This window comes from Aotus nancymaae, unplaced genomic scaffold, assembly GCF_030222135.1.
Source record: "Aotus nancymaae isolate 86718 unplaced genomic scaffold, 86718_ANA_hifiasm-v0.15.2.pri h1tg000040l, whole genome shotgun sequence".
NCBI lineage: Eukaryota > Metazoa > Chordata > Mammalia > Primates > Aotidae > Aotus > Aotus nancymaae.
This window is the reverse complement of record NW_026988454.1, coordinates 17,140,231-17,164,863: the sequence shown is the minus strand read 5'-3', so window position 1 is coordinate 17,164,863 and position 24,633 is coordinate 17,140,231. Positions and strand designations below refer to the sequence as shown.

Below are 24,633 nucleotides of genomic sequence, written 5' to 3'. Positions count from 1 at the left end.
AAGAGAGCCTGCTGTTTCAAATGGCGGAACCTCACTGGGGCAGAATCACCCCTGAAGGACGTTGTTGTGGGGGGTGGCGTGTGTGTTGTGGGAGGCAGGGGGAGCCATCCATTTATACTTTAAAATATTTTCTTTTGAGAAAAGACTTTTTCTCTATGGATCTACAAGCAGTGTTCCAAGTGTCCCTTCGGTTTCATAATGGGGCTTACAAGTGATGCCCTTAACCTTTCGGAAAGCCCGAAGTGGGTGTCTCATAAGGAGGGGACCTGCCGAGCTGCCGCCCAGCAGCAGCTGACCATAAATACAGAACTACTGAAAAGACCGCTGCTTTTGTCTGGTTTTCCGTAAAGCTGTGGATAAATCACTCAACACAGGGGTCTGTTTATGGCCTCGTAAATGCTCTTCCAAATGCAAATGCATAGAGAGAAAGGGGTGAGAGTTAATCTACTTTTGATTGGAGAAGCATTTCTTTTCTTGTGCAAAGGCGGGAGTGAGGTGGGTGGGAAGAGAGTTAAAAACGCAATGCATAGTTGAGGGACCTTTGTCATCTTCAAGAGGTGGTGTTGTAAAAATGCTGTTGCTGCCACAAAGGCAGGGAGCCGGGGAGGAATGTTGGGCTGGGTTAAGATTCTGTACAGCCTTGGCCTCTTAGCTGGAGAGGGAGCAGCTGGGGCTCCGTTAACCCTTGCCTTACCGGGCTCTGCACGTTGCTCTTGTTTCTGGGAATTCGCTCCGTGAGATCACTGGGTCTACACACATTCCGTGCTGGGAAAGCTAAAGCACAGCACCTGCTAACTGTTCATATCAGTTTCAGGGAGAGAAGGAGCCACAAAGATATTTTTATAGCACTACATGATGATGACCGTATGCTTCCTTTACCATGAGTTACAAAGACTCGGAGCACCTGACCCAGATGGGGCAAAAAGGGTCAGAGAAGCATTCCTGCGAAGAATCTTGAAGGGTGAATGAGTCAGGTGGGGATGAGCAGGAGAGCCAATCCTGGCAGTGGGGAAAGATAGATAATAATAGAATCGCATGGCCGGGCGCAGTGGCTCACACCTGTAATCCCAGCACGTTAGGAGGCCGAGATGGGTGGATAAAGAGGTCAGGAGTTTGAGACCAGCCTGACCAACATGGTGAAACCCCGTCTCTACTAAAAATACAAAAAATTTGCTGGGCGTGGTGCTGCACATCTGTAATCCCAGCTACTTAGGAGGCTGAGGCAGGAGAATTGCTTGAACCTAGGAGGCGGAGGTTGCAGTGAGCCAAGATCACGCCACTACACTCCAGCCTGGGCGACAGAGTGAGACTCCGTCTCAATAAAAATAATAATATTAGAAACAGCATGAGAGAGCAGGAGACAGGGACGTTCTTGAAAGAGCAATGAGTAAGCGCCTGTGTTGGTGGAGGTGAGGGAGTGAGGGGGAGCAAGACAGCGGTCCAAGATGAGCCCAGGAAGGTAGGGAGGGATTTAAGAGTCACTGAAGGAGTTTACCAAGGAGGCAAGACACCAAATTTGAGCTTTAGAAAATCATGCTAGATACACTTGAAAAGTTGTGGGGAATCAGACCGACAGTAGAGAGCTGGGTTAGGATGTCCTTGCAGATGTCCAGGTGAGAGATGAGAACAAGGTCAAGGCAGTGATGAGAGAGAGGACAAGTCAGTTTCAAAAGAGAGAGAGTTTCGAGAGGAGACGCAGGATTTATGGTCTGGATGGTCATAGCAAGAGGGCAAGGGTCTGGAAACTTTTAGATGGCAACTTTTAGATGACTTGTTTTTTGAGATAGGGTCTCGCTCTGTCATCCAGGCTGTAGTGCAGTGGTGTGATCATACCTCACTGCAGCCTTGATGTCCTGGGCTCAAGTGACCCTTCCACCCTACCCTCCCAAGTAGCTGGGACTATAGGTGCATGCCACCATGCCTGGCTAATTTTTAAATTTTTTTTGTGGAGACAAGTCTCACTTTGGTGCCCAGGCTGGTTTTGAACTCCTGGCCTCAAGCAATCCTTCCGCCTAGGCCTCCCAAAGTGCTAGGATTTCAGGCATGAGCCACTGAGTCTGGCCAGCATCCAGGACTTTATTGATTGATTGATTGACTGAGATAGAGTCTCGATCTGTCGCCCAGGCTGGAGTGCAGTGGCACAGTCTCAGCTCACTGCAACCTCCGCCTCCCGGGTTCAAGCGATTCTCCTGCCTCGGCCTCCTGAGTAGCTGGGACTACAGACACCCACCATCATGCCCGGCTAATTTTTGTATTTTTAGTAGAGACGGGGTTTCACCATATTGGCCAGGCTGGTCTCAAACTCCTGACCTTGTGATCCGCCTGCCTTGGCCTCCCAAAGTGCTGAGATTACAGGCATGAGCCACCGCACCTAGCTGGCATCCAGGACTTTTTATGCACGTGTCTCCTTTGACAATAATCTTCAGACTCTCCGCCAGCATTGATGGTTAATAATGAGCTGCTTTAAGTAATGAGCCTTCCTATGGGACTGTTATTGCCTGGCAGAGAAAGGTGGGGGGATAATGTTTTTATTATGATTTATCAGCATATAGAGTTCATTTACTTTTGAACTCAGAGAGGCTCCAATCTGACCTACCTTGCTGCTCTGGGAGGGAACCTGGGACATGGCCACATAGCAGCTGCTGACACCTGCACCTGTGTGCCGAGCTCCCTTGACTGGACCATGTGTGTGGTTTAACCCCTGGAATGATGAGGAGGAACTGGCAGTTGTATTCTTTCTGCTTAACGCTAAAGCAGTGGAGCCTCAGCAAGGAAGTAACTCACCCAGGTCTGATTCCCAGACCCAGGCTGCCTGACCTTGAGGCTGATGCGTTTCCCACCTCACTGCCTCTGCAGCCAGCCCTGCAGCTGAGGCCTTCATGCTGCATGTGGCAGTGCCTTGCCCTGTCCTCAGATCTGTCCTGGGAAAGCAAATTTCCTTTCCCAGGACAGTACATTTAATTTTTTTATTAAAGATTTAATTTTTAATAAAAAAGATTTACTTTTTCTATCTTGTAGTAGATACAAACTGCATTTTTTTACAAGAAAAAGCAGGGGGCACTTCTGTTCAGATGGCAAAATTGCTGCTGTAGCAATTCATAGCATCACTTGAAAAATCACTTATGGAAACTTCGTCCCTAAGAGTTCACTCTCTTAAATTGAAGAGGGGAGAAAATTTTCCCCATGTTACCTTTTTCACCCTGTGGGCACTAATTAAAACCGGTCCTCGAGGACAGTATGACAGAAGGAAATCTTCTGCTCCCCTCCGACCCTAGGCTCTTTGACAAAGTCCAGTTTCTGGGGAGCCTCCCATCGCTTTGGCTCCCGTGCCTTGCTGACACCCTCCACTGCCTGCACGTGCCTCTTCCTCTCTGCCTGCAGATCCTCAAGCCTGAGACTGTTTCTCTATCATCAATACATAAATTCTGGTTAAGATTTTTCTGTGATGAGATCAACAACAATATAGTGAGCGAGGCAATCAAATATATCCTAAAGGCTCCTCATTGTTTTTGGTACAATGAACGGAACAGCTTAGCCATACGGTTCCATATTTAGCAGCTGATTACCTAATGCCACCAGCACATAATCACATTCATCTGCCTTGACAAACCACCCATAAAGAGGTCAGTGTGTAGATTCTTTATTTTAATATATACAACCGCATTGCATTGCAATTTTCAAGTAGAATAGCTTGACTTTGAGGGTCATTACCGATTGCGTGACTCCGGAGATGAGAAGTTGAGCTCACCATGTCTTCCAGCCTTTCCCAGTTAATATTGTCCAGGTAATGCCTGCCTTTTTTAGCTGGTTGAAATTTCATTTCGATTCAGGGTTACGGTTTCAAGGCATTTAGCACGAATAAATCAAGGCTTTTGTCTTTAAGGCCTTGTTTCTTACCCACCAAATGAACGCTATTCGAGTACCTATTATATACAGATCAGTTGCTGTGAGATAATCTGTACTACTATTCCTGTCTCAGTAAAATTAGATGGGCAAGCACTCCAATTTATTAGATAAGTCATATAGGTAATTATTGTCCAATACTTGTTTAAGTAAAGCATATGATCATTGACAATGTGTATGTAGAAAAGCTGTACCTGGTTTGTTTGACTGTTTGTTTCAAGATGGAGTCTTGCTCTGTCGCCCAAGCTGGAATGCAGTGGCACAATCTTAGCTCACGGTAACCTCCGCCTCTCAGGTTCAAGAGATTCTCCTGCCTCAGCCTCCTGAGTAGCTGGGATTACAGGCAGACACCACCATGCCCAGCAATTTTTTTTTTTATTTTTAGCAGAGACACGGTTTCGCCATGTTGGCCAGGCTTGTCTTGAACTCCTGACTTCAGGTGATCCACCTGCCTTGGCCTCCCAAAGTGCTGCGATTACAGGTGTGAGCCACCACGCTTGGCCTGCTGTACCTGTTTTAATGGGCTATTACTTGGTGTCCTTATATCAAAATTTCTTATTCACTAGAATTGAGTCCTCGGGTGAAGTGTGGGTTGTTATTTGATTTGTGAACAGGAAATGTTTTTCCTGCAGAAATCAATTGGCATTTTGATGTTTGGTAAAGACTGTTAAGCCGTCAGTGTATTAAAGTGGTATGCAGAACTCATGCATGACGTGAGAACAGCCCTGATAAAAACCCAGACTGTCTGTGGTGCACACAAGTGTGTGTGTCAGAAGTTACTCTAACAAGCTTCTTCCTCACACACACACCTGAAGTGTCAGAACACGTTCCACAATCACCCAGCCACAGTGATAGGGATGCTTTTTTCTTCTTCAACATTTGCGTTCTGGGGTACATGTGCTGGATGTGCAGTTTTGCTTCGTAGGTAAACATGTGCCATGGTGGTTTGCTGCACAGATCAACCCATCACTGAGGTATTAAGCCCAATATTCATTAGCTTTTCTTCCAGATGCTCTCCCTCCCCCGCCCCCCCCAACAGGCCCCAGTGTGTGTCGTCCCCCTCCCCGTGTCCATGTGTTCTCATTATAAGTGAGAACATTTGGTGTTTGCTTTTCTGTTCCTGCATTAGTTTGCTGAGGATAATGGTTTCCCGCTCCATCCGTGATCTTGTTCCTTTTTATGGCTGCATATGGTTCCACGGTGTATATGTGCCACATTTTCTTTATCCAGTCTATCATTGATGGGCATTTGGGTTGGTTCCATGTCTTTACTATCATGAATAGTGCTGCATTGAACACACGCATGCATGTATCTTTATAATAGAAGGATTTATATTTCTTTGCAGTAATGGGATTGCTGGGTCAAATGGCATTTCTGCCTTTAGGTCTTTGAGGAATCACTGCAATGGTTGAACTAATTTATCCCACCAACAGTGTAAAAGTGTTCCTTTTTCTCTACAACCTTGCCAGCATCTGTTTCTTGACTTTTTTTTTTTTTGAGATGGAGTCTCACTCTGTTGCCCAGGCTGAAGTGCAGTGGCACAATCTCAGCTCACTGCAACCTCCACCTCCCGGGTTCAAGCAATTTCCGGCTAATTTTTGTATTTTTAGTGGAGACAGAGTTTGACCATGTTGGCCAGGCTGGTCTTGAACTCCTGACCTTAAGTGAGCTGCCCGCCTTGACCTCCCAAAGTGGTAAGATTACAGGCATGAGCCACCGCGCCTAGTCTGTTTCTTGACTTTTTAACACTCGTCATTCTGGCTGGCATGAGATAGTATCTTATTGTGGTTTTTATTTGCATTTCTCTAATGATCAGTGGTGTTGAGCTCTTTTTCATCTGTTGGCCGCAGTGGGGATGCTCTTCCACGCAGGTCCTGAACCTCTTTGGACTTTTCCATCACAGTACATGAGCATTTCCCTTTGAGGGCTGTCTTCAGAACTGCCATCCTTCTCTTCATTCCTGATTTGTCTTCATTTCAGAATGATTTCTAATTCTCTAGTGCCAAAACACTCTGCTTTCCAGGCTCCCCGTTGTGTAATAATTTCATATTACTTCAAAGTAGTATGGTGTTCAGAGAGCTAAGGGAATGCATCTGCACTGACTCCATGTGACTGGTTTGGGGAAGGAGTGTGTTTCTGTGGGAAGAGGTATATAGAGACTTGTCCATAACGAGGGACCACGTGACCCACTGTGGGGTGGCTGGCAGGAAATGGGAAAGAAGTGTAGAGCTATGTGTTGGTGAGAAGGAAGGATGAGGACTCGTGGGCCAGTCTTGAAGGGAACGTGGCAGATGGCTGAGAGCCGGTGTGCTTGGCTGATGGAAAACATACCCTGTAGTGTATATGTATGAAAACATGAAAGCAGTGGGTACTGCATGTAACAGGGACTGATCGTAATTCAGACACAGGCTGTGATGATCCTGGCAGGTGGGAGGTGCCTAGTCAATCAGGGTGACTGTTTTTGTTTGTTTGTTTGTTTGTTTAATGCTCTGTCACCCAGACTGGCATGCAGTGGCGTGATCTCGGCTCACTGCAACCTCCGCCTCCCGGTTTAAGTGATTCTCCTGCCTCAGCCTCCTGAGTAGCTGGGATTAAGGCGCACACCCGGCTAATTTTTGTATTTTTAGTAGAGACGGGGTTTCACCATGTTGATCAGGCTGGTCTCGAACTCCTGATCTTATGATCCGCCTGCCTCAGCCTCCCAAAGTGCTGGGGTTACAGGGGTGAGCCACCACACCCAGCAGGGTGGCTGTTTTTGGTCAGCTCCTACCTGACACCTGATACAAATTACCTTTAACTCTTAAAAATTAATCAGCAGCAAACCCCTCCTCCTGTTAAATATACTGTGTTAAGATATAAACAGTGCAGGGTTTCAGTGCCCAGGATATTGTCAGCGCATCCTGGTTTGAGCATGACTTGAGGCATTCACTCTCTATGACCTCAGCAGCGTGATTGAGCCTTTCTCAGTTTCCGGGAAAATGGGATTAATGGGACGCACCTCCTAGGGTTGTGGTGAAGATGAAATGAGAGAATGCATATCAAGCAGACAGCTCAGTGCCTAGCAATAAACTTTAAAATAATAATGATGATTGCTGGGTGTGGTGGCTTATGCCTGTAATCCCAACACTTTGGGAGGCTGAGGCAGGAGGATCACGTGAGGTCAGGAGTCTCCCGGGCAATATAGTGAAACCCCATTGCTACAAAAAAGTAGAAAAGCCCAATGTGGTGATGTGTGCCTATAGCATCAGCTACTGGGAAGGCTGAGGCAGGAGATCACTTAAGGCGGGATTTTGAGGCTGCAGTGAGCTATGATAATGCCACTGCTTTCTAGCCTGGATGACAGAGACCTAGTCTCTAAACAAAAAGAAAAAGAAAAACCAATAATAATGATAAATAGCAGTGAGGAGTTAAAATTCAGATTATGTAATAATGTACGCTTACTTTACTGATCTTTTTTTTCCCCATATTAAAAACCCTTTAGGCTTTACTTAATTTTCCGTAATCATCATGTTTCAAATTACACCAGCAGTCCTCTGATTATAATTAAGATGAACAAGTTTATTTTCAGGTGCTTAAAGTGTTGCCAAGACATTGCATCCCTCCACCACCTCACCAAGCATTCCCATTTTCCACTTCAAGGATTATTGCCTCGTCTAATTGTGTCTGTTTGCTTCCTTACCTGGTCTGGGACCTAGAGGGAAAAAAAGCAAAAAAAAAAAAAATGCTATGTAAAGTTAACCTGATGACAACGAAAACAGAGAGAGTTGTAGGAAAGGAAGTCAGCTGGAGGGATCCTTCTCAAAAGAGTGGTTAATAAACTCGCTTCACTTCTCTACCTAGTCCGTCCCCACTGCAGCCGCATACTGGTCTTTACTCCAGGGGATTATTCTGGTAAACATGGTGGTGGCCCATTTTGAAAACTTTAAAATACACGGTCTTCGCCAGGCACAGTGGCTCATGCCTGTAATGCCAGCACTTTGGGAAGCCGAGGTGGGCGGATTACGAGGTAAGGAGTTCGAGACCAGCCTGGCCAACATGGTGAAACCCCGTCTCTACTAAAAATGCAAAAATTAGCCGGGCGTGGTGGCGGGTGCCTGTAATCCCAGCTACTTGGGAGGCTGAGGCAGAAGAATCACTTGAACCCGGGAGGCGGAGGTTGCAGTGAGCCGAGACTTGGCCATTGTACTCCAGCCTCGGCAACAGAGCAAGACTCTGTCTCAAAAAAAAAAAAAAAAAATACAAAGTCTTCAAAGACTTTGTATTTTCGTGCATTCAAAAGCACATAGATTATTTCAGGAATGCTTCGCTTTTTTATTTCGGTAGCTAAAAACAATGATAAGATTTACACTATAGAAAAAACAGTAATGGGAGGTTGCAAATAAGTATGGAAAGACATTTCAGTACGCAACAATCAGGACTTCTTCACGGCCATGCCTACAAATCTCAGTTTTAGAAGCACTTTGGCATATGAGAATGTTGTCAGTGTAATTTGGAAACTCTAAGTGGAATTTTGAAAATAAATACTTAACAAGGCAACAGAAAATTAAGTTTTTCTGCTACTTTATTATTGTAAAAAGTCCTCTTATAAGGACTTTTCTAATTGTTATACTGAAAGATAATGCAAGGAACTAATTTTAGTATTTCTGTTTATACCAAATTGCTTTTCCATTATGATAACGTTTTTGGGTTTCACTACATTTATACACATCCATATGAAGTCAACAAATAAATGACATCACCATGAAGTAAATCAAGACAATTGATTTTTTTTTTTGAGACAGAATCTCACTCTGTGGCCCAGGCTGGAGTGCAGTGGTGTGATGTTTGCTCACTGCAACCTTCACGTCCCAGGTTCAAGCGATTCTCCTAACTCAGCCTCCGAAGTAGCTGGGATTATAGGTGTGCACACCCAGCTAATCTTTGTATTTTTGTAGAGACAGGGTTTCAGGCTCGTCTCCAACTCCTCACCTCAGGTGATATGCCTGCCTCGGCCTCCCAAAGTGCTGGGATACAGGGTGAGCCACGGCACCTGGCCTAAGACAACGGATTTCTGTAATGATTGTCAGAAGTGTAGGAAAAGGTGAGCATCCAGCTGCTTTAAGAACTTTAACATATTAACACAATGCCTATTTCTTAATATCGTCTTCATAAATGTGTTTTTGCTTAAAGTCTTTAGGGGAAAACCAAACAAATATTACTGTCTTTAAGCAATGATGTATTTCTCTTTCTACTCAGCATTTCTATTTTTGACAGAATTCCTGTTCCAAGTTTCTTTTTCTGGGAAGAGCTGCCACCTCCTGCCCCTTCCTAGGCCTGGCTGGCCCATCTCCTCTCTGTGAGAAACCTCCCAGCTCTCCCTGCTTTCAGGAGGAAGTAGGAAAACAATAGAGGGACTGAACAGGCATATCATCTGTCACCGCTTAACAAGAAGGCCATTCCTGACATTTTTTACTGATGGTTTATGTACTGCAAGCATTATAGGTGGTAAATGAGGCTGAAACCATGCGATTTTTTATTCAGTGCCATTAACAGAGTCCCACACATTACCAGTAAGATCAGCCTCTATATCATAAATTAGGAAAATGGAAATGAAAACTGATCCTGGCAACAGAAGCTGCTTTTAACTTTCATTTAGGGTGCCACACCTGGGGAAGTCTTCCTCCCCGGCCACACCTGGGGAAGTCTTCCTCCCCGGCCCACCTGGGGAAGTCTTCCTCCCCGGCCACACCTGGGGAAGTCTCCTGCGATCTGACGGCTTTATCAGGGGTTTCTGCTTTTGCATCTTCCTCATTTTCTCTTGCCACCACCATGTAAGAAGTGATTCTGAGGCCTCCCCAGCCATGTGGAACTGTAACTCCAGTTAAACCTCTGTTTCTTCCCAGTCTTGGGTATGTCTTTATCAGCAGCGTGAAAGCAGATTAATACAGGCTGTTTGGTGCTCCCCCTGAGATGGAAAGCTCCCTGAGGAGAGGCCTTTTCACTGATGCTGGGGCTGCCAAGGTTGCAACTTGCTGGCGCTGGAATTCTCTGAAGCTGCTTCCTCGTGGCCACACACTGGATGCAGTCCTGGACCCCAAAACCTAGAAGAGCATTTCGGAGTCACCATCTTCTCACAGCTGACAGTTGGAGTTCACAGCTGCAGAGATGGACACTTCCACCCCCCACCCCCTCCACCGCATCCCCCCGACAGAGGTCATTGACGCTGTCCTGATAGCCCTCTCCTTGGAGATATCCTTCAGTCACCCCAGTCTTAACATGTCCAAAACTGATGTATTATCTTTACCCCTAGACCACTGCCACCGTCTCTTCAGTTCCCTTAGAAACAGGAAGAGAAAGTGCATGAGTGGAGATTTGCTCAGGGACCTGTGATTCTGAACCAGTATCTTTTTTTTTTTTTTTTTTAATTTGCAAAGGAAAGAGGTTAATGAACTCAAAAAGTTCCACATGGCTGGGGAGTCCTCACAATCATGGTGGAAGCCAGAGGATAAAGAAAGGCATGTCTTACATGGTGGAGACAAGAGCTTTTTTTTTTTTTTTGAGACACAGTCTTGTTTTGTCACCCAGGCTGGAGCACAGTGGCATGATCTCGGTTCACTGTAACCTCTGCCTCATGGGTTCAAGTGATTCTCCTGCCCCCAGGCTCCCAAGTAGCTGGGATTACAGGTACTCTGCACCATGCCCAGCTTTTTTTTTTCTTTTTTAAATAGTAGTAGAGATGGAGTTTCACCATGTTGGCCAGGCTGGTCTCGAACTCCTGACCTCAAGTGACCTACTCACCTCCGCCTCCCAAAGTGTGGAGATTACAGGCATGAGCCAACTCGCCTGGCCCTGAACCAATATCTTATCAGTCACAATGTTCTCTAAGGGCACTCTTTGTGCAAAAGACGATGGCTGGAAAATCAAACCCATATTTCTTCTTAGAACTTGGGCCCTAGCAAGAGCAAAATGAGCCAGGCTGAGCACATGAAAATCTGTGCTCTGGATTAACTAGGCCAAAAGCAGGCCTGTCTCCTTTCATCACAAAACCCAGAGATGCCTTTCAACATTTCATCTGGGTATGAAGAGGTCCAGTCTAGCGGTTACCGACCCTCAGAACAGCCCTGCCCAGGCCTCTGCAGATGGAGCCCGCTGGAGTTAGCCCTGGCTTGGCTTTACCTCACCAGCCACCTAGGAAGGAAAATCAGAGGAGAGAAGCCAGTGGGTCCTTCTATCCAGAGGGAGCAGCCCAGCTCTGTCCATGCTACCACCAAAAGGAAGAGGAGACAGATGGGTCCCCAGGTACTTATTGATGTTAACTCACTCATGCCACAGTGGATAAGCAAGCATCTTTGCTGGGAGCTGGTGAACAGCAGCTTCCTCCTTGTGATGAAAAGCGACAAAGAGAAAGGAGCCCCAGACTTCCTTCCCCCGAAAGCCCACATGGCTGATCAGTTACTTCAACCATGGCTGTCATCCTGGACTCCCTCCTGTCTCTTATTCTCCACATCCCATTAAATATCTCTCCTCTCCACCTGACTCAGCGTTAGGAGTTGATCTGTGGATACCAGCGCTGCTGCATGCATCACCTAACCAGCCTCCCAAGCAGCTTTATAGCTTCTCTCCTATTCTCTCTCTCTCTTTTTTTTTTTTGAGACGGAGTTTCACTCTTGTTGCCCAGGCTGGAGTACAATGGCACAGTCTCGACTCACTGCAACCTCTGCCTCCTGGGTTCAAGTGATTCTTCTGCCTCAGCCTCCCGAGTAGCTGGGATTACAGGCACCCGTCATCACACCTGGCTAAAATTTGAATTTTTAGTAGAGACAGGTTTTACCATGTTGGCCTGGCTGGTCATGAACTCCTGACCTCAGATGATCCACCCGCCTAGGCCTCCCAAAGTGCTGGGATTACAGGTGTGAGCCACCGTGCACGGCCCTATTTTCTTTATTGATGATAGAACCATCTTTGATCTCACCAACCATTCAGAGGTTACCACCAGCTGTGTAGCATGGAAGGTTCTGTATTACCTGTGCCGGCCCTCACTTAGTCTCATCTAGTAGTGCAGCCCCACCCTTGAGGGTCTCTGTGTTCAGGCGCACGCCCCACTCTGTCCAGCTGGTCTCAACCCTGGCATGGCCACAAATCTGGCCTGAAATCTAGCCCTTTTCAACTTCTTTTAATGTTCTTTTTGTTACCCTATGCCTTAGTTTACCCATTTCTGGCCTCCTGGATGTTGTCTCCTTCCTCCTTTCTCTGTGTTGAGAACTCCATCCTTCAAGATTCAGTTCCACCCTCACCACCCCTGTGAAGCCTCTCCCCTCCCTGGAACTGACCACTTCCACCTTTCCTGCCCTCTCTTGTGTACTGAATATTTATCAGTCTTGCTGCCAAAACACTGTATTCTATCTATTTGTTTACACTTGGCTCTTCAACTAGACAGGGAGCTCTGGGGGAAGGGATCGTGTTTTATTCATTTTTTTTTTAATTCCTAGCTTGTAAAACAGCACTTGGCACACATTCTTACATCCTCAAAATAAAAAGATGGGAGGAAGGTTTGTATAAATGAATGTTAATGTGCTTTTAAACTGTAAATTACTATACACATGTAAGTTTTTCTAGCTTCAGAGCTAGAAAATGTAATACATGAAATTTGGAAGACAAGTTTTTGGATAAACAGACTACTTTCTAGAAACGGTAGAGAGGTTAAAGAAATGAAAAAAGATTGTTTCCCAGGGCCAGGCGCAGTGGCTCATGCCTGTAATTCCAGCACTTTGGGAGGCCGAGGCAGGTGGATCACCTGAGGTCAGGAGTTCGAGACCAGCCTAGCCAACATGGTGAAACCCTGTCTCCACTAAAAATACAAAAATTATCTGGGTATGATGGCGCAAGCCTGTGATCCCAGCTACTCAAGGGAGCCGAGGCAGGAGAATTGTTTGAACCCAGAAGGTGGAGTTTGCAGTGAGCTGAGATCATGCTACTGCACTTGAGCCTGGGCAAAAAAGTGAGGCTGTCTCAAAAAAAAAAACAAAAAACAAAAAAAAAATCTTAAGAGTCTGTTAAAGGGCTTGGCGTTTGGAAGTGCTGACAACAGAAGCTAGACCAAAAAGGCTGAAACCTGAAACTACTAGGTAGGATTTTGGACTGTGAGCAAAAAGATTTAGAAACAGAATCTTTTTCATTCTGTCTCTACAACAGGAGTACCTATAAGAGAAGAATAAAAAGGTAGAAAGAATATGAAGTATTGATCGACATTATAACTGTAAATAACTATCTCTTACTATAGTTTATCCTCATTATCATGTTAAATAGACTGTAATTTTTAAAAATTTTGTCTGGGCATGGTGGCTAACCCTTGTAATCCTAGCACTTTGGGAGGCCGAGGTGGGTGGATCACCAGGTCAGGAGTTCGAGACCAGCCTGGCCAACATGGTGAAACCCCATCACTACTAAAAATACAAAAATTGACTGAGCATGGTGGCACACACCTGTAATCCCAGCTACTTGGGAGGCTGAGGCAGGAGAATTGCTTGAACTTGGGAGTTGGAGGTTATAGTGAGCCAAGATTGTGCCACTGCCCTCCAGCCGGGGTGAGAGAGCAAGACTTCCTCACAAAAAACGATCAATTTTAATGTGATATCAGAGGAAAAAGAGAAGTGAAGGAGGCATTAACTAAAGTCTTTCTGGGATCTCATAGAAATAAGGTAAGCTCTCAAGGGCGCTGAATTTGCCTCCTGTCTCAGTTCTTTCTACAGCATGTCGCTTCTGGATGGTTACGTAGATCAGAACTTTGCAAACTATCCATGGCGAGGGGCAGGTGTGTGTGTTTTCTTTCCATCTGTCACACCCAATTATTTTGTAAAATACACTTTATAAAACAAATACTAGAAAAGTTAGAGGAAGAGTAAGATATATAAAGTACAAGCACAAATTTGTTATTAGGTTCAACAGATATTAAATCATTCGGTAAACTACTCTAAAGAGTTCTGCGTGCTCACCTGATGTCTGTACTTCTCTCCGTGTAGATCAGCAGCAGTTTGCAAATCGGCCCCTGCCCACCTCCCATACTTTGAATAGGACCAAGTCAGATTCAATATCTGCTTGGATATTTCAATAACAGACATTACAAGGAATGAAAAAGTTAGAGGAGGACCCTCGTGTGCAAATCTTACAATGGTAGAGATCTTAAATGGGGGAAATTTTAAATCACAGAAAATCATTCAAATGGTGAAAAGCCCCTTTTGTGTGGTAACTCTCTGCTCCTTCCCTCACCAAAGCAGAGTAAATTCGTTGATCCTCTTGGAGAGTAATTGTTTTCAGTGCAAAAGTGTTTTGTTTTGTTTTTTTTGAGTTGGAGTCTCTCTCGCTCTGTAGCCCAGGCTGTAGTGCAATGGCATGATCTCGGCTTACTGCAACCTCTGCCTCCTGGGTCCTGGTTCAAGCAATTCTCCTACCTCAGCCTCCCAAGTAGCTGGGATTACAGGCACGAGCCACCAATGCCCAGCTAATATTGTATTTTTTAGTAGGTAATGGTGTTTCACCATGTTGGCCAGTCTGGTCTTGAACTCCTGACCTCGTGATCCACCCACTTTGGCCTTCCAAAGTGCTAGGATTACAGATGTGAGCCACCGCGCCCAGCCTCAGTGCAAAAGTTTTAAATTGATGTTTCATAGCTGTTAACAGTAGGGTAACCACAGGTGTTTACATAAAAGCCAATAAAATTAATAAGCAGCATGACAGGCTCTAATAAATTTTGTTGGTGTCCTTACTCTGTCATTTCTAGCACAGAATGAACTGTTATTATCACTGAGCTTCGAACCACTCATTTTGGTTACAGATGATTACAGCTGCAAATCAGGGCATGCCACAGTAGCTTTCAGGAAATAGTCTAGGTTTAAAGTATCAAATTTAAAAGACTTACTTCTGATCAGTGCGGGGAGCAAGTTATGACCATACAACTTTGATCTGTTTTCTAGAGTGGTCTACAAAAATGTGGACTCCTCACGATCTGTTTTCCCAATAATTTCTGAAAACAAGCAACTTTTAAAATTTAGTTTCTCTATAGTAGAGTCAGAGATTTTTGAAACTCTTAGAGCTGGAGAGGGGCCATCAGTTGTTGGATGCGGGCCATGGTTCTTTGTCTCTAACCCCAGATGAAATTCTTTAAGCCCCTTAACTCAATCTTTCTCTCACGTGAAGAATTTAGTATCAGATTTCTGCAAATGAGCAAGCTTCACACTTGAAGTGAGAGAAAGGGTTGTTCATTCTCTCTTTAAGCCCCACTGCGGAGCCTCTGAAGTCAGCCAGGTAAATGTTGTGGCTTGCATCTGTCACCTTTGCCTGCCCCTCATCCTGCCACATTGGTGTGGCTAGTGCGCATCCACGTCCTTCTGTTTCACCTTTTTAATTTTGTGTGCAATATGCCAGAATGTTCAGGAGACTCTTAAGCTGCTATTAAATACAAGCATACACTCCACTTTGGTGTGGCTAGTGCGCATCCACATCCTTCTGTTTCACCTTTTTAATTTTGTGTGCAATATGCCAGAATGTCCAGCAGACTCTTAAGCTGCTATTAAATACAAGCATTCACAGCATTGTCAATCCATCCCTTTGCACCATGTGTAATTTAACAGAAATCTCCATGAATATATTTATTTATTTATTTTTGCGGGAGTATAGGTTTTATGTGTTGTTCACAGTGTACCATTCTTGCAGTTCTGGGCTCCTTTTGTTTTTCTTATTTGGGCCTGTCTATCCTATGCAGGTACTCAAGTTCTTATGATTGTTCCATTTATAACAGTAAGGGGAATAGGCCAAGCTGTTTGGGGATTTTAATGCCAACTACTCTTAAACTTTTTGAATCTAGTTTCTTATTGAGGTGACTACTTTCTTAAGAAGAAAAGCTGTTACCACAAGCTTGTTTTGAAAAAGGTTTATGAACATTGGTTCATGCGTGACAGTGATTTTAGCATGAAAGAGCTAGAACGAAACCTAATTTGATGCAAACTGTGAAATGCGCTACTTGAGAAAGTTTATGATGAAAGCCCTGCCTGTTTTGCACTGGAGGAACCTAAAGAACATGAGAGAGTGAAGGTGGATTAATAGAAGGTGTAAGAAACAATTAGCTGATGGTTCTTACATTTCAGCTTCTCCTTTCTCTAGCCGCATCTAAATATGACTGTGTTTGCTGTGGGACATTGGAATGCGGCTGTGTGCTGGGATTTTCATGGTCTGGTTGACTTTTCACAAGGTTACTTCCTCTAAATGCTGCAGATCACCATGTTACGTTTGGGAGGGAGCCATACTTCATTGTTCAGCCCAGGGCAAGGACTGTATTTATTTTTTATTTTACGTTATTTCAGCTGTTTTCACTTTTTTCTTTATTGTTTTCTTGCCTCCTACAGAATCCTTTTTCAAGTCCTGCTAGGGAAAGGGGAACACTCCGTTATGAACTCTTTAGCACACAAGGGGCAGAAAGCAGCCTTCCTCTTTCTCAGCAGTTCAAATGGCTTCTTAGCCACGTCAGTTTAACCCATTACGGGTCTGAATCCACAGCAGATTTGTGTGGGAGCTGTTTCTAAGTTAAAACATACAAAATCAATTGAGAGTTTTTCGGGCTCATTAACACAGCATAGCAGAGAGCAAAAAAGTAAGTTATACACTTATTTTTTTCACTTAAAAAAAGTAAGTTGATATTTGAAAAATGAATTTGGTTCTATACTTTGACAACAGATAGTTTTGTGGCCTAGAGGTTATGTTTAAAACAGTTATTTCAGTTCAGAACTTTTATTTCTGGTTTTTCACTATATGAATTTTAATGTATGTTTTTATCATACAAATCAGTCAAGGAAACAGCAGACAATGTGGTTATGCCAAAACCGACGTAATCGGCACGATGGTCGTTGTAGCACCCATCTAAGGAAGCTCTAACATATTTTGGAGGTAGATAGAATGTATACCATACTCAGGCCGGGCATGGTGGCTCACGCCTATAATCCCAGCACTTTGGGAGGCTGAGGTGGGTCGATTACCAGGTCAGGAATTCGAGACCAGCCTGACCAACATGGTGAAACCCCACCTCTACTGAAAATTCAAAAATTAGCTGGGTGTGGTCATGCATGCCTGTAATCCCAGCTACTCGGGAGGCTGAGGCAGGAGAATCATTTGAGCCTGGGAGGTAGAGGTTGCAGTGAGCTGAGATTGTGCCATTGCACTCCAGCCAGGCAACAGAACGAGACTCTATCTCAAAAACAAACAAACAAAAAAAGAATGTATGCCACACTCTTTCTCTTTGCTAAAACTCTTCATTCTATAAGTAGGTGAGTATTAGGGCTAGTTATAAGAGAGCAACTGTGTATTCTCAGAGTTAATGAGCACATTAGTATAATAATGACTCGAAACAGATATTAAAGATTCAGTGGGCATAATTAAAGATGACTTGGAAAGGACAGGAGTGTTTAAGGCATCCTTCTCATTGATCTCATAGGATTACCTTGACTGCATCAGGGACCAAACAAAACTTCTTCTGGGGACTGAAGAAAGATCAGCCCTTTTTGGAAACATACAGGATATCTACCACTTCAATAGGTAAGTTAACATTCAAAAGATCGTTCTTACATAGAAACATTATAAAAATTTATCAAATGAATGCAGCCTAAGAAAACTTTACCTGTAACCCCTGACTCAGCCTCATACGTTTTTGTGGGCTATTGTGCCATGAAGCTTTCTACTTAGAAGCATCCTTATTTCCTTATGTGTCTCACGTGTATTCCATATTCTCTCTCTCCCTCCTCCTGGCTCAGAAGAAACCTATTTGCCCTGGTGGGGCAGTGACATCTTTTCTTCTGCAACATGACACGAACAGGACATCTAAGAATACATGCCTGCTCAGTCTCCGGGATCCCCAGCTACACTGGATTTTCTATAACTTTTCTTCTACCTGGGGAGTGGGCTGGACACAGTGAACACACAATACATACTTCAAGTCATGACATATTAATTCAATTGAATTGATAATTTCAATCAGTTAATTAAAAATGTAAATATGTAGCAGATACTAGGCTAGAAAATTACAATAGTAAACATGACAGAGAGTGAATAAATAAGTTATTATATTAATGCTTCTTGAAAGAAAACTTAGGGGGTACATGGTGGCTCACACCTTTAATCCCAGCACTTTGGGAGGCCAACATGGGCAGATCACCTGAGGTTAGAAGTTCAAGACCAGTCTGGACAATATGGTGAAACCCCATCTCTACTAAAAATATAAAAATTAGCCAGGTGTGGTGGCATACACCTGTAATCCCAGTTACTCAGGAGGCTGAGACAGGAGAATCGCTTGAACCCATGAGGTGGAAGTTGCAATGAGCCCAGATTACACCACTGCAATTTGTCTAGCCAGGGTGACAGAGCTAGACTTCATCAAAGAAAGAAAGAGACAGAGAGAGAGGGGGAAAGAGGGGGGGAGAGAGAGAGAGAGAGAAGAAAAGGAAGGAAGAGGGGAGAAAGGGAGAAAGAAAGAGGGAAGGAAGGACAGAGGGACAGAAGGATGGGTGGACAAGTTAGTAGGCTGGTTAAGAGCACAGAAGCTGGTGTTCAACCTTTGTGAGTTTGCATCCCAGCAAAGCCACCTGTATGTGTTGGGTGAATCTTTAAATGGAAGGAAATGAACTAACTCCGGTATGTCAAGTCTTTGCTCAAATCCTTCTTCTCGCTGAGGCTCCCTGAGTCTCCACACATACCTTACCTCCTCCACTTTTCCTTTTCCTCATGGCACTCATCAATTTCTATCATGCTATCTGATTGACTTTTACACTGTGCCTGTTGTTTCTTTCCTTTCCATCCTGACTCACAAAACACTTGCACCGTAAGGACAGGAGTCTGTTCTGTTACCGTCCAAATGTCTGAAATGGTGTCTGGCCCACAGGAGGCATCCAAACGTTTATTGAAGGAAGGAATGGAAATAGTAGGAAAATCTCCCTCATATGCTTGTGGTGAAGCTCCCATGGCCTGATAAACTGAAAGTTTATCCAGCACAGAGGAAGTACCAAAATACACGCCGGTGATGCTCTTGCTTTTGTGATAGTGAATTCCCATCATCACATTCTGCAATGCCCTGTCATTTTGTGACTCAGCTATAAATGCAAGCTCGGTCCTACCCGTCTTGGCTTACTAAAATTGCTAAATGCGAGCTCCTTGAAGGCAGGATTCACATCTCCTTGGCCACCCTTGAATCCCAACACCTCGCACAAGCCTGGCCTCTGGGAGACATGTTCCTTGATTTGAAACGCCTTATCCTTTCATTCTGAAAGCCTAGGATGTAGGAAGTATCAGTGTTACAACAGCACTTTTTTCATTTGACTCAGTTAGACCTTGAAAAACGTCTGTTAATGTTGCGTCAGTGTTTCTCAGCCCAGGCTATACACTGGAGTCACCTGGGAAACTGGATCCTACCTCCAGAAATTCTGACTCGTTGGTCGAGGTGAGGCCAGAACATCAGAATTTTGCAAAGGTCCTCAAGTGTTTGGAAAGTGCAGCCATGGTTGAGCTACACAGTCTAGATAAAATAAACAAAATAAACAGAAAATAGAGAAAGGGCATAAAAACTGAATTAGAGAATCCAGAGCCGGCCCCCATGGCACAGTCGCTGATGATAAAATCCTGTGTGCCCTGCAGTTTCTAGTTTCAGAGCCCACTAATGCCCTGTAACCCAGAAAGAGGCAAGAGGGCTAGGTCCCGGGAGGCCCCTGGACTAGGTCTTCTGTGGTTTGACTGTGAGTTGACGGTAAGGCATATTTATAGAGTGCTTGCTCCATGCCAGAGGCCATAGAGCATTAAATGCATTTTCACTTCATATGCATCAGCTGAGTCTCTCTGACTCCAAACCCCAGGCATTTAGCCACGTGCCCTCCTGCCAGAGTAGAGCCCTGCTTCTCAGGCGTGTTTCATGAAGTTGAGGCTTACTCCAGGAGGCGCTTTTAATCCTGGAGTTTAAATCTTCATGTGTCTCCTAATTTAAAGAAAGATAAGAATGAGACCAGGCATGGTGGCTCACACTTGTTATCCCAGCACTTTGGGAGGCCGAAGTGGGCAGATCACTTGAGGTCAGGAGTTTGAGACCAGCCTGGCCAGCATGGCAAAACCCCATCTCTACTGAAAATACAAAAATAAATTAGCTGGATGTTGTGGCACATGCCTGTAATTCCAGCTACTTGGAAGGCCGAGGCGGGAGAATCACTTGAACCTGGGAGGCAGAGGTTGCAGTGAGCTGAGATTGCACCACTGCACTCCATCCTGGGCAACAGAGTGAGACTCTGTCTCAAATAAATAAATGACTATCCTGTGCAACAGAGTGAGACTCTGTCTCAAATAAATAAATGACTCTATCCTGTGCAACAGAGTGAGACTCTGTCTCAAATGAATGAATGAATGAGTGAACGAGTTAGCAAGAAGAGATCTTTGCAATGGATCCCAGTCTGCGGAAGTTGGATGACTGAGATTTATATTCCTGAATCATGTCTCTGTTCTTTTCTTTGTTTTCTTTTCTTTGTTTTTTTTTTCTTTTTGAGGCAGAGTTTCATTGTATCGCCCAGGCTAGAGTGCAGTGATGCAATCTCAGCTCGTTGCAACCTCCGCCTCCCAGATTCAACCAATCAATGGGTGTATTGATTTCAAATCTATGATTGGAGCTTGAAATAATAACTTTCAGCTCCTATTAGTTCAGGTCCAAGTTTTTCAAAATAATATAATAATATTGTGGCCAACTAAATAAGACTGAAATCTAAAATTAGAGAGGGCATAAAGATATGGTATTATGCTGGCCTGAAAAATTCAACTGACTGGGTTTCTTTTTTCAATAAAGATTTCCAAAAATACAGAAAAGCACAGAAAGACATTCTGTGGAAGAGTCGGGCGTGGCTCATTTATCATATTACTCTAGTCTTTGGGCTATATTTGCTTTAAAGTTTGTTGGATGCATAAAGGCATTTCAAATAATGTTGAATCCACTTACATACCCTTCCTAGTCACATGCCGCTCTGTGGAGAATGGCACACTGGTGTGTTGGTAAACTAGTTCTCCAGGGTGGGGAAAGGGAAGCGAGGATCTGGAATTTGTAATGTGTGCTGATTTCTGTGGTATAAACACCCATCACAGCAGATTTCAAGTTACTAACACAACATCGCTGAACACGGAATTAAGAAGAGATGAGCAGAATTGGCTCAGGCAAGCCAGTATAAGTTGGCTTAGTACACAACTGTGCTGGAACTGCTATCCAAAGCTTGGTGTTTCTTTCCCAAGCATGGTCTTGTTGCCATTACTAGATATACAAGTATTTATTTAAAATATGTAGCATGCTGTGGGAGGACTGCTTGAGCCAAGCAGTTTGAGACCAGCCTCGGCAACATGGCGAGATCCCATCTCTATAAAAAATCAAAAAATTAGCAGAACATGATGGCACATGCCCGTAGTCCTACTACACAGGAGACTGAGGAAGGAGGATTGCTAGAGCCTAGGAGTTTGAGACTGCAGTGAGCTATCATGGCACCACGGCACTCCAGAATGGGCAACAGAGGGAGACCCTGTCTCAAAAAATAAAAGAAGTCACATGCTTTCACCTGTTTCAAATATGGCATACATGGTGCCAACTTACAGCTTATTTTCACTCAACATTGTTTTGGGGATTTATAGCTCTAGTTCATTTAACTGCTATGTAATATCCATTGGGGATGATCTGTCTCTGCATTTTGCCAATTGCGTTAAGATTGAGCATCTTTTCTTGTTGGCCACTTTGCTCTCTTTTGCAATTTTCTGGCTCATATCCATTGCCCATTGTTCCATTGGGATATTTATTTTTGTTGTATAGGAGATCTTGATGAATTCTGGCTAGCATCTTTGCAGATTATGTGAGGTGGAAATATCTCCTACCATGAGACATGCCTTTTACCTTTAATTGTGGTTTATTTGAAAATAAGTTGTGGGCCGGGCACAGTAGCTCACGCCTATAATCCCAGCACTTTGGGAGGCTGGGGCGGGTGGATCACAAGGTGAGGAGCTCAAGTCCAGCCTGACCAACATGGTGAAACCATGGCAAAACCCCGTATCTACTAAAAATACAAAAATTAGCTGGGCGTGGTGGTACACACCTGTAATCCCAGCTACTCAGGAGGCTGAGGCAGGAGAATCGCCTGAACCCGGGAGGCGGAGGTTGCAGTGAGCCAAGATCATGCCACTGCACTCCAGCCTGGGCGACAGAGCAAGACTCCATCTCAAAAAAAAAAAAAAAAAAAAAGCAAAGAAAATAAGTTGTATGATGTGTAAGTTCGACTACACTAAGTATACTTTTGATAGTATGTAAGTTTTATGTTTAAAAAAGTTTCCAATCTCAGGTCATAAATATGCTTCATTTTTTTTTTCTAAAAGTCTTAAAATTTTGTCTTTCATGTTTGTCCTTAATATGCCTATCATTGATGGAGGCATGGTGTATGGTAAGAGATCTAAACTGGTATTTTCATATGGCTAGCCACTGATTTGAAAAGTACTTCTCTTGGCTGGGTACAGTGGCTCACATCTGTAAATCTTGCACTTTGGGAGGCCGAAGCAGGTGGATCACCTGAGGTTAGGGGTTCAAGACCAGCCTGGCTAACATGGCGAAACCCTGTCTCTACTAAAAATACAAAAATTAGCCAGGTGTTGTAGCACATGCCTGTAATCCCAGCTACTTGGGAGGCTGAGGCAGGAGAATCACTTGAGCCTGGGAGGCAGAGGCTGCAGTGAGCTAAAATTATGCCACTGTACTCCAGCCTGGGTGACAGAGACTTCATCTCAAAAAAAAAAAAAAAAAAAAAAAAAGACTTACATGAATGTGTGCGTCTGTTTCTGGGCTCTGTGTTCTTCTGGCCTACCCATTCTTGTCCCATACCACACTGTTTTGATCATCAAGCTCATGTTGCTCTTCTTCAACACTGACTTAGCTTTTCTTGACTTTGCACTGTCAAAGGATTTTTTTTTTAATTTATTATTTCTTTGAACTACTCTATTGGGATTTTTATTGAAATTGCATTAAAATTTATAGTTTAGTTTCAACAGAATTGCCATCTTTACATTACTGTCATTCCATCCATAAATATATATGTCTTCAATCAAGCCTTTTAAAATTTCTTCTAATAATGTTTTGTAATTTCTCCATCACATTCATACGTGCAACTTTCATGATTTTTTAATCTATGTAACTTTTAAAACTTTATTCCTAGATACTTATAGCTTTTGATGTTATTTGGACTATAACATTTTTTCCTTTTTTGAAATTGGCTGTTATTCTCATCTGGCAATGCTTTTGGTTTTTTTATATGTCAGTATTGTAACAAACTTTCTCAACTTTCCTGTTCTAAGAGTGGGTCATAGGTCTCTTGCATTTCTATATAGATAATGATGTGTGAAGAGGAGGAAGCTTTTTTGTCACCTTTTATAGTACTTCTACGCTTTATTGTCTTTTTCGTGTCTTATTGCTTTGGGTAAGTCTTCCTATACAATATTGTTTAGATGTTGGCATCCTTATCTTTTTTTTGGCCTTAGTAGGAATATTTTGCCCTTAAGTGTGATATTTGCTGTGGTTTTAGACAAACACTTGTCCTATTTTGCCAGGATTTTATTGTAAATACTGAATTTTATTCAATGCTTAGTATGCCTTTAATAAAGTTAGCATACAGTTTTACTCTTTCAATTCATAATGTGGTAAATATTATTAATAGGGATTATGATTTGAATCATATGTAAAATTACTAGAATAAACCCTACCCAGTCATGATGTTTTGTATATTTAGGCACTGATTCATTTAAATTTTTATAATTTTTTTAAAATTTTTGTTTATTTTTTGTGAGACAGTCTCACTCTGTCGCTCAGGCTAGAGTGCTGTGGCGTGATCTTGGGTCACTGCAGCAGCCTCTATCTCCCAGATTCAAGTGATTCTCTTGGCTCAGCCTCTCAAGTAGCTGGGACTACAGGCACATGCCACCACACCCAGCTAATTTTTGTGTTTTTGTAGAGATGGAGTTTCATCATGTTGGGCAGGCTGGTCTCGAGCTCCTTGATCCACCTACCTCAGCCTCCCAAAGTGCTGGGATTAGAGGAGGGAGCCACTGTGCCCAGCCCAATTTATTTATATTTTTAGAAGAAGTTTTTCAGGCATGTTCATAAATGACAGTAGTATATACTTTCTTTCCTTCTCCTATCTTTGTTTGCTTTTGGTATATGACTAGATTTAAATTGCTGTTTCACAAAATCTATCATGAAATGTTTTGGAATACAATCAAAACTTTATTTTTGTGTTCTTTTTGTTACCCAAATATCTCTTTCTCTTACAATTCCTATGATAACCTAGAAATTTAAGTCTCTGGTTTGGTGTCTGGAATAAATAACCACGAGGTCAGGAAACTGGGTTAGTCCAAAGAAACCACTTTCCTCATTTGAACCAGCCGCCTAAAAGCCAGTGTTTTACTGCAAACCAAAAGAAATGCCAACTTTTAAAGTATCAAATGCATTTATTTTGTATAACTAAAAAAAAAAAGAGAGAGAGAGGAGAGAAAGAAGAAAGTAGCCCTCTCTTGGAATACAGAAACGTAAACTGCAATTTGAGTCTTCCTTTAAGAATGAAGAGTGAGGAAATAAAGATCATTCCTCCGTATTGAACGTCTGTTTTTAGACATTCAGTTGTTTCTTAGCAGATTAAAATCATCCAAGCTCTCTCCCTCCCTCCCTCA

The 24,633-nt window shown here is 43.5% G+C and overlaps 1 protein-coding gene across 5 annotated transcripts in view; it reads left to right on the top strand.

The window, feature by feature from the left end:
* The window catches only part of PLEKHG1 (pleckstrin homology and RhoGEF domain containing G1), a 199,364-nt gene that overhangs the window by 102,441 nt on the left and 72,290 nt on the right, over positions 1-24,633 (top strand). For all 5 annotated transcript variants that reach the window (XM_012452308.2, XM_012452299.2, XM_012452322.2 and 2 more), the window contains exon 3: positions 17,363-17,463. In XM_012452308.2, coding sequence (XP_012307731.2) covers positions 17,363-17,463 — 101 coding nt within the window. The remainder of the gene's footprint in view (positions 1-17,362; positions 17,464-24,633) is intronic.